This window comes from Mytilus californianus, unplaced genomic scaffold (assembly GCF_021869535.1).
Source record: "Mytilus californianus isolate M0D057914Y unplaced genomic scaffold, xbMytCali1.0.p SCAF_9, whole genome shotgun sequence".
Lineage (NCBI taxonomy): Eukaryota > Metazoa > Mollusca > Bivalvia > Mytilida > Mytilidae > Mytilus > Mytilus californianus.
This window is the reverse complement of record NW_026262745.1, coordinates 35418248-35435649: the sequence shown is the minus strand read 5'-3', so window position 1 is coordinate 35435649 and position 17402 is coordinate 35418248. Positions and strand designations below refer to the sequence as shown.

The 17402-nt window shown below is 31.7% G+C and overlaps 1 protein-coding gene across 5 annotated transcripts; it reads left to right on the top strand.

The window, feature by feature from the left end:
* The first annotated feature begins 48 nt into the window (after positions 1–48).
* LOC127715678 (high mobility group protein B2-like) lies at positions 49–17111 on the top strand. Of its 5 annotated transcripts, none has more exons than XM_052221849.1 (5): positions 49–168; positions 12241–12415; positions 12967–13121; positions 15447–15615; positions 16512–17111. In XM_052221849.1, the coding sequence occupies exons 2-5, from the start codon at positions 12269–12271 to the stop codon at positions 16653–16655; spliced, it is 615 nt and encodes a 204-aa protein (XP_052077809.1). In that variant the 5' UTR covers positions 49–168; positions 12241–12268; the 3' UTR covers positions 16656–17111. The 5 variants fall into 5 exon arrangements, with proteins under 5 accessions (XP_052077809.1, XP_052077807.1, XP_052077811.1 ...); XM_052221847.1 differs by lacking the exons at positions 12241–12415; positions 12967–13121; positions 15447–15615; positions 16512–17111 and adding exons at positions 4042–4216; positions 4462–4616; positions 5152–5320; positions 6162–6737 and having other exon boundaries at positions 79–168; XM_052221851.1 differs by lacking the exons at positions 12241–12415; positions 12967–13121 and adding exons at positions 4042–4216; positions 4462–4616 and having other exon boundaries at positions 83–168.
* The last annotated feature ends 291 nt before the right edge of the window (positions 17112–17402 follow it).

The following is a 17402-nucleotide window of genomic DNA, read 5'->3' as shown; positions in this document are numbered from 1 at the left end:
TCAATTTACATAAACGTCACGCACCTGCTAAATCATTGATTGGTCAATAAATCCATTCAATCGACAAATCATCCAATCAACGCTCACGATTCGCCCCATAGCTTTGTCTATGTAGCCTGTATACTGTAGCGTGGGTTATCATTGCGGCATTTTCCAGCTTGGGTATAGGTAAGTCTGATCAATTTTAAAATATTTCAAATGTAAAAAAAGTATTTTAATAATAATAATGCAAAAGTAAAAGGATTGATCTTTCATTTTCGTTAATTTGGTTTAACTTGCGTTATCGGTGGAGGATGCATTTGGCCTCTGAAAAGTGTTGATTTTGCAGGATTAACACTGTAAGCAACCGCCATTACTTTATGCTTGTGGATGCCATTGCTGTAGTATTTGGATTACTCGCTCTGATTTCTTTTTTCTGGTAAGGTAACATGTCAAAATAAGTAGAGATGTTTTATAATTATGAGATTTGCTACATTTCTGTAAAATTTGAACAACCAGCGTTACTGAAAAGTTGTTGAAATCGACGATACATTTTGTCGTTCCTTTGTGAAGAAAGCCGTACACAGCCATCAACGATAAACCAAGGCATTTGCATTGTACATAGAGTTACTATATAACCATAGGATTCTATGGGCAATGAAAACGGAAACCTTAAACTTTCTTGGAAAGGATTGTAATTGATATTTAGCGAAATAGAATCGAAGAAGGGTTAAATTTAAGTGGACTTTCATTCATGGTATTGGAATTTGACTTTGAGAAGGTGCTTTTTGAGGTCGTTGTTTGTCGGCGGCAGAAATATGCGCCATGTCTGATTTTTACATTGAACAACATAGGGAAAATATCTTGCATAGGATAGCATGGGGAAAAATTTATAATGTTTAAAAAAAAATATTTACTAAATGAATAATAACAGTGAAAGTTAAAAATCGATCTTTGTTTGTATTTCAATCTTTTCTTTGTTCAAAAACAGATGGAAACGGGTTTAAAAACATAAATTATGAATTTTAAAATTTTTTCATAGAGAATACATAGGAACATCTATGAGTGACTTGTTATACTATTTTTAAGCCGTTTACATGTTTAAATGGTAAAAATGGAATTTATTACTTATTATTCTCCCCAGATTTTATTTTTTGTATTGATTTTTTCAAATGAGACTTGCTGTTTGTGTGAATTTATATGAAAAGGACAACAAAAGCTGAGTTTCCATGCAAGATTACTGTGATGTATCTTGTTTTAAATAATTCAATGTCTTAAGTTGCATGGTTGCTTTTACTTAACTGAATCTCCAGACAGAAAGAGCAGTATATTAATCATCCATAGAGATATAATTTAACTGATTGTTATCATTGGACAGGGTATATTTTTCTTGAAAACATTTTATGATTCAAATGAAGCATACTTATGAAAAATACAGTAATTTTTCCAAAAGATAAATAGTATTGAACTAATTTACTGAGAAGTAACAACATTACTATTAATCCCCCAAAAAAGTTTCAATTTCTATAAATTTGTGACCTTTTAAGTGAAATGATTCAGCTAAAAAAAATCATTTGTAACCCTGTCAAATTATGACTATAGAGGGATTGCTACTCATTTAAGGAATAGTTCTCTGTTTGGCATGTTGTCTCTTACCATATAAGGGAGAGTGTTTCTGGTGCAGATCCTGACATATTTCATTGAAAGACATTCAATGTTTTAAATAGTGACGTCCCTCCATGGCCTCCTAGAAAATCCCTAAAGGCATTTCTTAGTTGAATAAGAAGTATAATATATATCACAACTTGAAAGACCTGTAAAGGCACATTATACTAATAAAAAACGGTTACCTTGAAGACATTTCTACATGAACAGCACATGGATTTGAAGTTGATGATCATGTATGACATTCCATCAAAACTCAACTGTCATTCCGTATTTCGAGAAAAATGATCGTGAATTTCGAAAGAATAAGTAACTGTGATCAAGTATAACGGTATGAATGTGAAGGAAATCTTATCAAGGAGACACATGCAAGGTCAGTATTTAATCTAATTTATTGAATTTTTAGGAATAAAAATTAGAAAACATTATGATAATTTCCTGAGAAAAATCAAAGTTCAAAAGCTCGCTGTTTGTAATAAACCAAAAATGGCAGATTGCTCATCAATTTTGAACCAAAAGAAATGTAAACATGATTTTTTTTGTTGAATATGAATTATCTGAACAATGTTATTCTACATTACTGTTTAAAATTCTCTTGAAACTATTTTATAGTAACTTAATCACAAAGTTTGCCAAAATTGGCATATTTATATGAATTTGATATTGGATTGTGAAAGCTTTCAAATCATTCTGTTATTATATGATGGAATGTCCTTGTTGATTATTTGTAAATATGGGGGGGTTATTTGTTGTATAACAAAAATAATTTTGTTTTAATTTTTAACTCACTCATGTTCAAATCATTTTTTCCGCAGAATTTAGACATTTTCACATAAGCTACATGTACCAGATCTTTCACAATTCAATTGCAATACTTGTGCACCATTATTTCACGATCATTTTTCTCGATATACCGAATGAAGGCTGTGAAACAGACATCTTGTAATAAACTATTGAACATAACTTTGTTTTTCACTTTGCCACTGGCTACCAATTTGAGTCATGTGCAATCCAGAAGCACATATTATGTAATGTATCAGACTTGTGTAAATGAGTGTTTATCACAAGTTCTTCTTTAGATAAATTCTGACTGACACGAAATAACTAATGAAAAAGATTCTTGGGATTGCAAGTGACATGGACTGGCTACATTTAACCCAATCCAAAATAAAATAACGAAACTAATTTTGTGGGGGTCTGGGAATTTTTTATTGTAGTTTTTCCACAAAGAACAGAATTTTTTCAGTTTGACATATACATCTTTGGAAAAGTTTTTTCATTAATAAATTCAAATTCAAGATTTTGCCTCTGATAAGTTAATCTTGTTATCAAGAATAAATGAAAATTATTTAATAATATTGAAATTATGTTGTATGTTGCAAGCTTTATTTGTTATGTGATGAAATATTAATTTAATGCTAAACTTTATACCAGCTGTTTACTTAATTTTGAGTATTACTTTTTCCTTTACACTCCAGTACCACATTTGAGTAGGAATTGTCTCCCCTTTACCATGCTTATATACTATGCTTTGTTCATTTGGTTGGGAATTAATTAATGTACTGTTCTAATCATGGCAACAGAATCGAACTGATAAAATATGTCTGTGCAATTTAAAGTATGAATCATGAAAAATTACTAGATAAATATTCTCCATTTAATGGGTTGTGCCCACCTTGTTTTATTTTCACTAAGCAGTCACAGCTTTTATAAAATTGTTATATGGTGCACATAAGATTCTGCATTGTCATGCACTGATGAATTTTTTTTTAAATAAACAACCTTATTTGAATTATATTCAAGGTTTCCAAAAGCAAATATGTATTTCTGTTAGTTCTCCATCAATGAGGTTACTCGACTTACTAATATAAACCACTGAATAGGTTAATCCAATTTTGACATTAATTTGTAGTTGTCAGATTTTGAATACTTAAAAAAATGACATTCAAGATTATTTCCAGTATCATAATTGTATTGTGCACCATACCATCTGTTTTACTTTTGATGCAAATGATTCTTTTTTTTTTTCCGCCCATTAGACTTTTTTTTCTAAAAGGGGAGATATATGTATAGTTGTACAGCATCTATGATGTATATCCTTATTCTTATATAAACTTTAGGAAATGATAACAAAACTTAATCAAACTGGATATAGTCTTTTGGTGTCAGATAATGTTCTCACAGTAATGGCTAATAAAGGGTGCTCTGTTTTTTAAACAAATTGTCCAGTAGAAATTGAGGGACATAAACAGTCTGATGCAAGTAAGATTGAAGTTCAATGGTTCAGACAAGTACAGGCTAAAGTCTTGTGCTAAGTTAACAGCCTAAAATGTTTATATTCAAATGTTTTACTTGTTAAGAGTTCTCTTGCATATAAATGAATTCATTTTATTTCAGAAATATTTCAATTTAATATTCAATCAAGATGGGGAGGAAAGATGGAAAGCCACGAGGACGTATGTCATCTTATGCCTTCTTTGTGCAAACTTGTAGGGAGGAACACAAGAAAAAACACCCAACAGAAAAAGTTGTGTTTGCTGAATTCACAAAAAAGTGTGCAGAAAAATGGAAGGTAATGCATCATTTAATCATCTTGGAAAAGGTGAAATACTTGGGAAACATTTTGGGCAATTATTTTGTTATCTTGTACAATTTATAACATGGCAATCAATTCCTTCAAAGACTGTCTGACTTTTCATTTTATAAAGATTGTCTTTTTTGTTACAGTACACAAATAATTACAAATAAATGTTTTGTATTATTATTTTTTTTTATGCAAGATTACTTAATTTTTGTTGTTTTTTTTTTTTATCGTAGGAAATGAGTGCTAAGGAAAAGAAAAGATTTGAAGATATGGCAGAGAAAGACAAAGTTAGATATGAGGGAGAAATGAAGAATTACGTACCAGGACCAGGGGAGAAGGTTGGGAGAAAGAAGAGAGAAAAAGATCCTAATGCACCAAAGAGATCCCTGTAAGCCTAATTTCTATCTTTATTATATCACCACTCTAGAAGTGGGGCTATATTGCAATAGTACCTGTCAGTACATAATACAGATATAAGAAGATGTGGTATGAGTGCCAATGAGACATGACTTCATTTTTGGTCAACATTATTACATTGATGACTTATGCTGTATGCTGATACTTTGAATTTTTCAATGTTGACCTGCTTCAGGTTAAAATTTTTGGTCAAGATAGTTTTTGATGAAGTTGAAGTCCAACTTGAAACTTAGTACACATGTTCCCTATGATATGATCTTCCTAATTTTAATGCCGAATTAGAGTTTTGACCCCAATTTCACGGTGCACTGAAGATAGAAAATGATAGTGCGAGTGGGGCATCTGTGTACTATGGACACATTCTTGTTTAATTCTGAAATGGGGAAGATTATAAATTTTCAGGGAACATTTGTTTTTAATGCAAAATCAGAGGTTCAATAGATCATTTAATAACAATGAAATTTCAATGCAATATAAATACTTACAATGAATTTATTTTCTTGCAGTTCTGCATTCTTTTTCTTCTGTAACGAAGAAAGACCAAAAGTGAGGAAAGATCATGGTGATTGGTCAGTAGCACAGGTTGCCAAGGAGATGGGAAAACGATGGGAGAAAGTAACAGATAGATCAAAATATGAACAACAGGCAGCTGCAGATAAAATCCGATATGAACAGGTAGGTTATGAGCCATATAGGTTGTTGACAGGCTGTCCGTCTTTATGATTTAATTTGATAGCCAGAGGCCCCTACGCTGATTTTTGGGGAAATTTTGTAAAGATTCTATTGGCATGTAGAAGAAATTTTTACAGCCCCTATGGTAATTGTACAAGTGTAAAGACTTCTGTTTATAAATTTTCCCATCTGTCCCATAAAATTTCTGTAGCATTTTTCTTGTGAACTACAAATAAGAGCTAACTGAAATTTGTAATCGGCCGTCATATTGACATTTTCACAATCACCACTAATTATATAATCAACCTGTTTACCAAATACTTAGTTATTCTTAGATATAAAGACAAATTATGAAATTTCCCTCACATTTATCTCCAGATCGACAAATCAGAGTACCCTGAAATTTTGTATAAACATTCATGTGAGCATGATATTCTGGGAGGCATTTTCACATCCTGGCTCATAAACTTCCTGTTAACCTAGTACTTAGCTATACTTGCAGATAATCCCAATGTATGAAAAACTACCAATCAGAGCTTCTTGAAATTTGTTTTCATGATTATGCTGGAAATGCTTAACTCTGTAATGGGTTTTCAGATTCATAGCTCATCCACTTCCTGCTTACTTGTATATTCTTTCACTTAATGACAATGTATGAAATTTTGGTCACATTTTTCTCAAGATCTTGAAATCAAAGCACCCTGAAATTTAGTATCAAAATTTATTTGAATATCCTTTATCGTGTGATGCATTTTTACATCCATTGATCAACAACTTCCTGTTTGCCAAATACTTAAGCAGTGGTATCATCAGTACTTGTTTTAACTGATTCTTCTCTCCACAGGCAATGGTAATATACAGAGGAGGTGGTGCATCTCCAGCAAAGAAACCTGCAGGACCCCCAGCAAAGAAACCCAAGCCAGAGAGTGAAGAAGAAGAGGATGACGATGAAGAAGAAGAGGAAGACGATGATGAAGATGATGATGAATAAACAGAGATTCTGTATCGAGAACAATTAGGGGGGGTATACTGGATCAAGAAATGTACAATTTCTGTTATGTATAGTTGATCATTTGTATATATTGTTCATCTTAGATGATTGTATATTTATCATTGTATATAAAATCATTATTTTATTCATCCCATCTAAGGAAAAAAGATCCTATCATCTTACTTCAGAACAAAATTTCAGTAGCTTTCATGATATTGTAAATTATTTATACATTTTAATGATGAATTTAAAATTTATCCATGTACAATTTTTTAAAGTTTCATTTGTCTCAGACTTGCAAGCTAACAGCTACAATACATTTTTCACTATGAAAGTGCTTTATTTTTCATCGTCATTTATATTTTAATCATGAAATGTCTATGAATGTCATGTTTAAATAGATTTTATAATAAAACATAAGAAATCTTACTTTAATTCGTCTTTGTAGCTCCTCTGGCCCTAAGGTCCATCATGATCTTTTGTCATCACTTGGTGTTCAGTATAAATTTATAGGATTTTTTATACGACCGCAAAAATTAAAAATTTTTTGGTCGTATATTGGTATGACGTTGGCGTCGTCGTTTTCGTCGTCCGAAGACACATTGGTTTTCGCACTCTAACTTTAGTTTAAGTGAATGGATCTCCATGAAATTTTACCATAAGGCTCAATACCACGAAAGGAAGGTTGGGATTGATTTTGGGGGTTATGGTACCAACAGTTAAGGAATTAGGGGCCAAAAATAAGCATTTTTGTAACTTCCAGACAATAACTTGTGTGTAAGTGTATGGATCTCTCTGACATTGTACCAGAAGGTTCCTTATCACAAAGGGAAGGCTGTAATTGATTTTGGGGGTAATTGCCTCAAAATTTTAGGAATTAGGGGCCAAAAAAGGGGCAAAAAACAAGCATTTTTCTAGTTTCATGACAATAACTTGTGTGTAAGTGTTTGGATATTTCTGAAATTGTACTACAAGGTTCCATATCACAAAGGGAAAGCTGGAATTGAGTTTGGGGGTAATTGCCCGAAACGTTTAGGAATTGGGGGCCAAAAATAAGCATTTTTCTAGTTTCCAGACAATAACTTGTGTTCAAGTGTATGGATCTCTCTGAAATTGTACTGCAAGGTACCATACCACAAAGGGAAGGCTGGGATTGAGTTTGGGGGTGATGAATCGTAAGGGGGTTCAAAAAATTTGGGGGGGGGGGATTCTTTTTTTTTCTTTTTTTTTCTTTTTTTCCTTTTTTTTTTTCTTTTAAAATTTTCCATTTTAAGTTGTTATTTCTGATTAATATTTAAAAGCAAATAATAATGATATGGTAGGAGATACACACCAAACAGGATGTGTAAATTATTATATAATAAGTATTGTGCAATAGCAAGAAATTTTCAATTGCACAGTATTGCACAATAGCAAGAAATCCTCAATTGCACAGTATTGCGCAATAACAAGAAATCTTCAATTGCACAGTATTGCGCAATAGCAAGAAATATCCAATAGCACAATATTGCGCAATAGCAAGAAATTGTCAATTGTACAGTATTGCACAATAGCAAGAAATATTCAATTGCACAGTATTGTGCAAAAGAAGATACTTCGTATAAATTGCTTATTTCTTGATCAATTTCAATGGGGTTTTATTCTTGAATTCTTGGGGTTCTTTAATATGCTGAATCTAATCGTGTATTAAGTTTTTGGATTTTGGGCCCCGTTTTTAAATTGGTCCACATTGAGGTCCAAAGGGTCCAAAATTTAACTTTGTTTGATTTCATCAAAAATTTAATTATTGGGGTTCTTTGATATGCCGAATCTAACCGTGTATTTAGATTCTTAATTTTTGGTTCCGTTTTCAAATTGGTCTACATTAAGGTCCAAAGGGTCCAAAATTAAACTTAGTTTGATTTTAACAAAAATTTAATTTTTAGGGTTCTTTGATATGCTGAATCTAAACATGTATTTAGATTTTTGATTATGGGCCCAGTTTTCAAGTTGGTCCAAATCGGGGTCCAAAATTAAACTTTGTTTGATTTCAACAAAAATTGAATATATGGGGTTCTTTGATATGCTGAATCTAACCATGCATTTAGATTTTTGGTCCCCGTTATCAACTTTGTCCACATTGAGGTCATAAGGGTCCAAAATTAAACTTTGTTTGATTTCATCAAAAATTGAATTCTTGGGGTTCTTTGATATACTGAATCTAACCATGTATTTAGATTTTGGATATTGGACCATAATAGGTGAATGTCCAATTTAAAATTTTTAAGTTCTTAGACCACATTCATTCTGTGTCAGAAACCTATGCTGTGTCAAATATTTAATCACAATCCAAATTCAGAGCTGTATCAAGCTTGAATATTGTGTCCATACTTGCCCCAACTGTTCAGGGATCGACCTCTGCGGTCGTATCAAGCTGCGCCCTGCGGAGCATTTTATTAATATTTGAACTTTATTTATTTGTAAAACCTATACTGGTAATTGTGACAAAAATGATCAGCAATACAAGATCTACAAAAATTTCTATGTTACTAGAGCCTTAAATAAGTTATTGCTATTTGATAACATACAAACTTTTTTTTTTGACAAATTTTATGATTTTTGCCTTTCAGTGTTTACTTTATAATACATAGACAGAAGCTCCTAACAACAATGTCAGATCAGCAAGACAAAGTGTGCCCAAAATGCCAATGTCTGAAATGCAAAATTAACCTTTTGTAGAAGTTGTTGTCGTGAAATGACAATTTTTACATTTTTGTCTATAATCTTTAAAACTAAGAGATACACAAAAATGCCAACAGCAATACAAGATCTAACAAGAAGGATGTTTTAATGTCTGAAACACTTTATTATCAAATTCTGACAAGAGTTGTAGCCCTTTAAATGACAGTTTAACAAATAGCATGTTTGCTTTTTAATTTGAAAACTTGTAGAATTACAGAAACTTTAAAACAGCGATATAAGATCTATAAAACTTAATGGAAAAATTGGTAAATAATTTGTTTGGTGCAGGTTATTGTGTTCATATCCATATGGCACATACAAGATTAAAGGTATAGGCTCCCTTGAGACAGTTTTCTGACTCCTGTTAAAAATACTGTACATTTCTGGCAGTTGATGTTCATGCATGGTAGTACAATAAAGTTGTATTTCAAAAGCCATTTATGAATCCCTAGTTTTCATAATTTTTTTAGTGTCCGACCATGCAGGGTTCAGGTAATTTCTGTCCATCTTTTCATTTAAGCTATTTGGATCAAGACATTTTGTCTGTGTTTGTTGTTTACTGTAAATTCTGAAATTTTTGCAAGGTTTTTATTATTGCAAGTCTTGCAACTGAATAGGTTTCTCAAAAATAAAAACTTGCATTTTAAATTTTCATAGCATTATTTTAGCATTTTATGAAATCTCGTTTATTAATTTCACAATTTTATCCATTGTTAAACAATCCCAACAATCAATGCACACACACATTTCTGAATTTACAATTGTTTTACACACTGCATTTTAAACAGTTAAATCCCGGAGAAGTTCTTTCAAATTAGATCTCTGGCCTGTGAGAGTTGCAATCATTTGGCGTCCATGTCATCGTAATCCTTTTCAAAAAATCTTTCCTAAAGCCACTGCACCAAATTCTACTTGGACAATGCCCTTGAATAACAATTTTTTTCTTGTTATACCTATTATTATTGTGAAAACTAAAGTAGATTGATTGATTGATGTTTTAACGTCACTTTCATCACTTATGACTATACTGTGTTGGTAAGTTTTTAATGGTAGAGGAAGCCTGAGTACCCAAACAAAACCACTGACCTTATGTAGGAAAACTTACAATCCTAGTCAATATGTTTCAAGTCAGATGCACCTGCCCAGTGCAGGATTGAACTCAAAACCTCAGTGTCGACAGGCTAGTGATACAGTAGATGGAGAGAAACTGTTGACAGCAAACCTAAACCTACAAATAGGTCAACTTGACCGAAATTGTTAGTTGACTCCTCATAGGAATTATTGCACTTAATGACAATTTTGACCTCTATATTGCATTTTTGACAATAATGGATGGTGAGAAGCTAAAAGCAGAAAAAATATCAACAGGATAAGTTCTACAAAATGAATGGTTAATTGACCCTTGTATGAAGAATAGAACTTAATAAAGATATTTACCTATTTATTAGGTTTTTGACAATTTACTTGAAACGGTTCTAGACCATGCAGATAGAAAGAAGCTTCTGATAAACATGATTAGATCTTTAGATAAGTAAACACAACTGAAACTGTCAATGACTCATTATTGAAATTATTGCCTTTCAATGATGATTTTTACCCTGTTTGCATTTTTATTTTTTAAATATAATGAGAGAGAAACAATCAACAGCAAAAATTATCAACAATTACAATACATATACAAATTAATCGACTCGTTGCAAGACGATTTCTTAAACAGTGGAAATTGTACAATACGAGATCTACAAACAAAGGAACATGAAAGAAATTATTTATTGACCAACTTCCTTATAGGACCTGATATAACATTTTTTACATTTGTGAAACTTTAATTGATTGAAGGAAAATAATGATCAAATCTACTAATAGGTAAACATATCAGATTTCAATGAAAGTGAAAAAAATATCAAAAGGCATGGTTTCATTTATTTAGAAATCGCTATCACTTAAAACTCGATCAAATTTATAATTAATGGACAAATTATGATTCCTTATCATGGATTAAATTCAGCGATCGATCGCAAGTTACATAAATTTGATATAAGGAATTCCATTGATTTTTGTAGTTCAAGATCATGGATAAAATTTGTCATCACAGATTTTTATAATCGAGATAGCAGATTAAATTCATCACCACGCGTTTGAGAAATTGTGATCATAAAATTTTTGAATTTATAACCACAGGTTTAATTTGTATTATAGATTATTAATTATTTTTTCTAATGAAATTTACGATTATTTCAACTTATCATAATTGCATTGTGCACCTTCTATTTTAATTTTCATGCAAATGATTCTTCTTGTTACCCAAAAGATATAAACAATTTTGTTTTAAAAGGATATGTCACCATGCTAATATGGACCTATTTTTATTTTATCATTTTATTTATAATTTGGATTGTTTTACCAATTAAGAAATTTACATTTCAAGACAAATTATGCTTTATTATCTTAATTTGTTAAGTTACTGTAATTAATATGAGAGACTACTCCTTAATTCATTCTGAAAGTGTGAATAATAATGTTAAGAGAAAATGTAAGATTGAAATTATATGAGTAATAATAATTATCTTTTATATTAATTAATGCGAAAGCTGTCACTTATAGCTAAAGGTTATGAAATGTCATTTTGATTAGAGTATTGCTTCAAAGTTGTCATGTTAATTAAGTATTGCCTATGTCTAGTATAAATATTGGTTGTAAACTTTGTTGAAAATAGAACCCACATACAGAGTAGGATAGTAACACAAGTAGAATTGAACTATTACAGTAAGAGTCCTATACTATTGTATCAACATTAACCATTGTATGAATATTTGGCTTGGAATTAAATGACAAATGGGAATGCCTTGGATAATCTTTAACTGCAAGAAATAGTTCTTGTCATTGGTGTCTTTTAGACTGAAATGTGTTTATGATTTTACAAATAAAATCATGAACCCGTAACATTAAGGGAGCCAACCTAGTACCACAGCCCTTTGTTACAGATATTTTAGATTTTGGTAATACAGCATCTATGATTTGTCAGATGTCTAGGTGTCAGATAATGTGCTGTCAAGTAAATAGTGCTCTTTTCCTAAACAAAATATCTAGAAGAAATTGAAGATGAATGATTCAAACCAGTCCGAGTAAAGGTTGCAGTAGGAGTGCTTAAAAATATTTGAATATTCAGAGTTGCCATTTCTTACATATAAACAAATCTTTTTATTTTCAGAAATATTTCAAATCAATATTAAATCAAGATGGGAAGGAAAGACGGAAAGCCACGTGGACGTATGTCATCTTATGCCTTCTTTGTGCAGAGTTTTAGAGAGGAACACAAGAAAAAAAATCCAACAGAAAAAGTTGTGTTTGCCGAATTCACCAAAAAGTGTGCAGAAAAATGGAGGGTAATATTTTTAATTGCATAACTTTGTGAAATTATCTAAAAACTTAACCTGTCCTTCTTATTATATTGCCGCTTGGACCAATGGAGATATATTTTAGTAGTGTTTCTTTTTCTGGATTTTGTTATACAATTAACAACCTTGTCCAGGCTGCCCATACATTTTTAATCTCTTGACACTGGCTTATGATATTTGGCATGAATGATGTTACCATAAATCTAGAAGGTGTGAAATAATTCATTCTTTTTTTTTTTTTTTTTTTTTTTTAAATTTTCTTGTCATTTGACTTATTTTATACTTTGAGTCTGACATAGGCCTTTGAAATTTGGCACATGGTTGCAGAACTTCAAGACGATGTGTTGCATACTATGAAAGATCACCAATGACTTTGACCTTCGAGGTCAAATAATTATACCCCTGAGTAAAGTTGGAGAATACTAGTCTGTCTGTTCGTCCCATTAAATTTGTGTCCAACTACAAATAAAAGCTTCAAGAAATTTCCTATTATTATTTTTTTTTATGTAAGAATACTTTATTCTGGTTTTGTTTTGTAGGAAATAAGTGCCAAGGAAAAGAGGAAATATGAAGAAATGGCAGAGAAAGACAAAGCTAGATATGAGGGAGAAATGCAAAATTACGAACCAGGGCCAGGAGAGAAGGTTGGAAGAAAGAAGAGAGATAAAGATCCTAATGCACCAAAGAGAGCTCTGTAAGATGAACACATATTTCCACATTTATTGAATCCATTGTTACCTCCCTTTTTTATTGCAAATATTTTGGTTTTTTTTTTATGGGCATTAAGTGTTACCCTTGAGTGTCCTTCCATCCAGCCCATTTTTTTTTCCTCATGCAAATTTTATGAAACTCATACATGATGCTTAGAACCAAAACTAGCAGACAGAGTTCGCATTTGGGCAGTTAGTCACTTACGGTTTTACAGTTATGCCTCTTTTTAACTTCGAAAATTGCAAAGCTTGAGTGGGGGGCATTCGTGTCCTGGGACACATTCTTCTTTTATTTCATTATGAAATGGTAATGTTTATAACATGGAAAATAGTCCAATCCATCTGCATTAATAGTATATGTAGGATTAGAAAAAAATTATTTATTTCATAAAAAAAGGACAGAATTAACAGTATCAGTTGGATGTTTACAAAGATAAGGAAATATGAAATACTGAATTACTTGCTGAACAAAACACATCGTTGCAGTTGTATGCATTACTCACCCCTTTGCCATTATTTTTATTGTCGAGTAGTTATCTTTTTACATAACTTTTATAAGTATACTTATAATTTAATGATTCTTTTTTCTGAAATGGATGTTTTTCGGTTGGGGTCGATTAATTCTTTCATAAATATCTAGAGTAAAATGTGTTCCACAAACATAATATGATTTCAACTATTGAATCAGTATTTCAAACCTTTTTATACGACCGCAAAAATTAAAAAATTTTTGGTCATATATTGGTATCACATTGTGTTGTTGTCGTCGTCGTCCGAAGACAGATGGTTTCCGGATAATAACTTTAGTATAAGTATATAGAAATCAATAAAATTTAAACACAAGGTTAACAACCACTAAAGGAAGGTTGGGATTGATTTTGGGGGTTATGGTCCCAACTGTTTAGGAATTAGGGGCCCAAATAAGCATTTTTGTAGTTTCCAGACAATAACTTGTGTTAAAGTGTATGAATCTCTCTGAAATTAAACCACAAGTTTCCATACTACAAAGGGATGGTTAGGATTGACTTTGGGGGGTTATGGCTCATACCATTTAGGAATTAGGGGCTAAAAAAGGGGGAAAACAAGGGTTTTTCTGGTTAAAAGGACAATTGAGACAATTTAAAAGCAGTATAAGGGAGGTAATCCAAATCAATTTAAATAACAAAATTTGATTACCTTCCTTACACTGCTTGTAAATTAAGTATTAAGAAATGTCTGAGATACTGACCATAACTTGATGGAAAGAATTATTATTTGGAATAAAGGAAAGGGGGTAGGTGAAAAAAATTGGAGGGGGACAATTTTTCTCATTTCAGATTTCAGAAATTAAAAGAAAATTTCTACAAATATTTTTTTTTGGGGGGGTTAATATTCAAAAGCATAGTGTATTGCACAAACGCAAAAAAAAACAGGGTAAAATTTTTTCTGGGGGGGGGGGGGGGGGGGGTCAATTCGCATAGTGTATTGCACAAAAGCAAAAAATTGAATATAAATTCAAATCATATAACCAATTTGAAGTTCTTTGACTACAGTTATTCTGTGTCAGAAACCTATTATGTGTCAAAAATTTAATTACAATCCAAATTCAGACCTGTATCAAGTGTGAATATTGTGTCCATTTTGGCCCCAACTTTTCAGGGTTGGACATCTGCGGTCGTATCCAGCTGTGCTCAGTGAAGCAATTTCTTTTATATTTTGAAGATTTTTTCCTTTAGAAATTTGTTGTTCTTAAAGCTCTTACACACAAGGGTTGATTTATGTGCATTTTATTAGAAGTGATGTTGAAATATACTTCAATTAATAAAGATTTCGAAACAACCGAGTTTGACTTGTCATAGTTGGAAATGCATTGAACAAACAGGAGTTTTACCAGATCTGACAAAATATCCCAGTTGACACAATGAGTTGTCACAGTATCTCCTTTGTCTGTGTAATACTTTCATGGAAGATAAATATCAGAAATAATGGCCATGCTGTTTAGCTTGACTGTTTTATAACCATCTTCCTTTTCTAAATATTAAAGCTACTTATCCAGGTAAAAAACAAGATAAAACTGGGACTTGAAGGATTATTATATTAAATTTAAATCTACTTTAAGATTTAGTTCAAATTTTGTCATGTTTTAAATTTTTAATCATTAAAAGTACATGAATGTTTCTTGAAGTAGAACATCCTCCCAATTCATTTTAGGAATTCCAATATGATATGAATTTCATGACATGCTTTGATATTCAAATTATTTTGGTAGTAAATGAATATCATCATTAACATATAATTTCTTTTAACCATTGGCATTTATTTTCTTACAGTTCTGCATTCTTTTTCTTCTGTAACGAAGAAAGACCAAAAGTAAGGAAAGATCATGGTGATTGGTCAGTAGCACTGGTAGCCAAGGAGATGGGAAAACGATGGGAGAAAGTAACAAACAGATCAAAATATGAACAACAGGCAGCTGCAGATAAAGTCAGATATGAGCAGGTATGTTCAAATGTTGCAATTTTTATTTTACATTTATTTCTTTCATGTTTTATGCCTCAAATAGCAAAAAGGGGGATGAATTTACACTGTAAAAAAATTTGGGTCATGAATTTTAAAGTAAATTAGTGATTTGGTCCAGCTGAAAAAGATTAATAATTAGTATGTCTGAAGCAGTCAAAAGAATTCAAGACCCCTTAACATAAAATTGCCCATATTTTGAGTTAGAGCTAATGATGTTTTCTATAATTTTGATATAATTTGTCCCAAAAGTAGTACACCACACTATACAAATATTATTGAGAAAGCACAGGTGGGATTTTTTTTTATGCCCCCACCGTAGCCGAGGGGGCATTAAGTTTTACCCTTGTCCGTCTGTACGTCCGTCCGTCCCAAAGTTGGTTTCCGTTCTCTAACTTTAGATTGCCTCAACCAAATGTTATGAAACTTATACACAATGCTTATTACCACAAAATGCAGATTAAGATTGAATTTTGGTGGTGTCACTTTAACCGTTCTAGAGTTATGCCCCTTTACAAATGGCAAAAAATTGCTAAATTTTTGGTATCCGTTCTCTAATTAAAGTTTGCCTCAACCAAATGTTATGAAACTTATACACAATTGTTATTACCACAAAACTCAGATCAAGTACAAATTTGGGTAGTGTCACTATTACCATTTTTCAGTTATGTCCCTTTATTACTTAATATGATAGACAAGCGGGGGCATCATCTGTGTCCCATGGACACATTCCCCATTTATTTAAATTTCAAAGAAAAACACTGTTCTGGAGCCATCTTATGAAGGACAACATTCAGTTGGACAAATTCTTGTGAATTTTTGTTAATCATCATCTTTCCATGTGGATTCTTTATTTTATGTGAATCTTCTCTCCACAGGCAATGGCAAAATACAGGGGAGGTGGTGCATCTCCAGCAAAGAAACCTGCAGGACCCCCAGCAAAGAAACCCAAGCCAGAGAGTGAAGAAGAGGAAGATGATGACGATGAAGAAGAGGAGGATGATGAAGATGATGATGAATAAACACTGGAGATTCTGTATCATGAACAATTGGGGGGTATCCTGGATCAAGAAATGTACAATTTCCGTTATGTATAGTTGATCATTTGTATATATTGTTCATCTTAGATGATTGTATATTTATCATTGTACATAAAATCATTATTTTATTCATCCCATCTAAGGGGAAACAATGCTGTCATCTTACTTCAGAACAAAATTTAAATAGTTTTCATGGTATTGTAAATTATTTATACATTTTCATGATGAATTTAATATTTACCTGTGTACAATTTTTTAAGTTTCATCTGCTTCACAGACTTGCAAGCTAACAGCTACAACATTTTCTTTTCACTATGAAGCAATGTAAAAGAAATGACTGAAAGTGCTGTATTTTTCATCACCATTTTTGTTTTAATCATGAAATGTCAATGAATGTCATGTTTAAATAGATTTTATAATAAAACATATTTTAACTTGCTTAATACTTTTTTAACCTGATCTGGCCCTTAGGCAATATTACTGAAAACTTTTATCAAGTCTATATAGGAGTAATTGCCATTAAATGACTGTTTCAACACATTATTGCCTATTGTTTTAAAACCTAGGTAGTTCTTTGGGTTTGATCCCAGACTTGATCAAACCAAAGCCTTACAAATTTGTATTTGCTGCTTTTCTGCTGATCACTCTCCAGGATATCAAAGGATGAATAAAGTGTCCTCTGTTACCACAGGAACTATCTTGTTGAAATCCAGCTCAACGTTTTAGTCT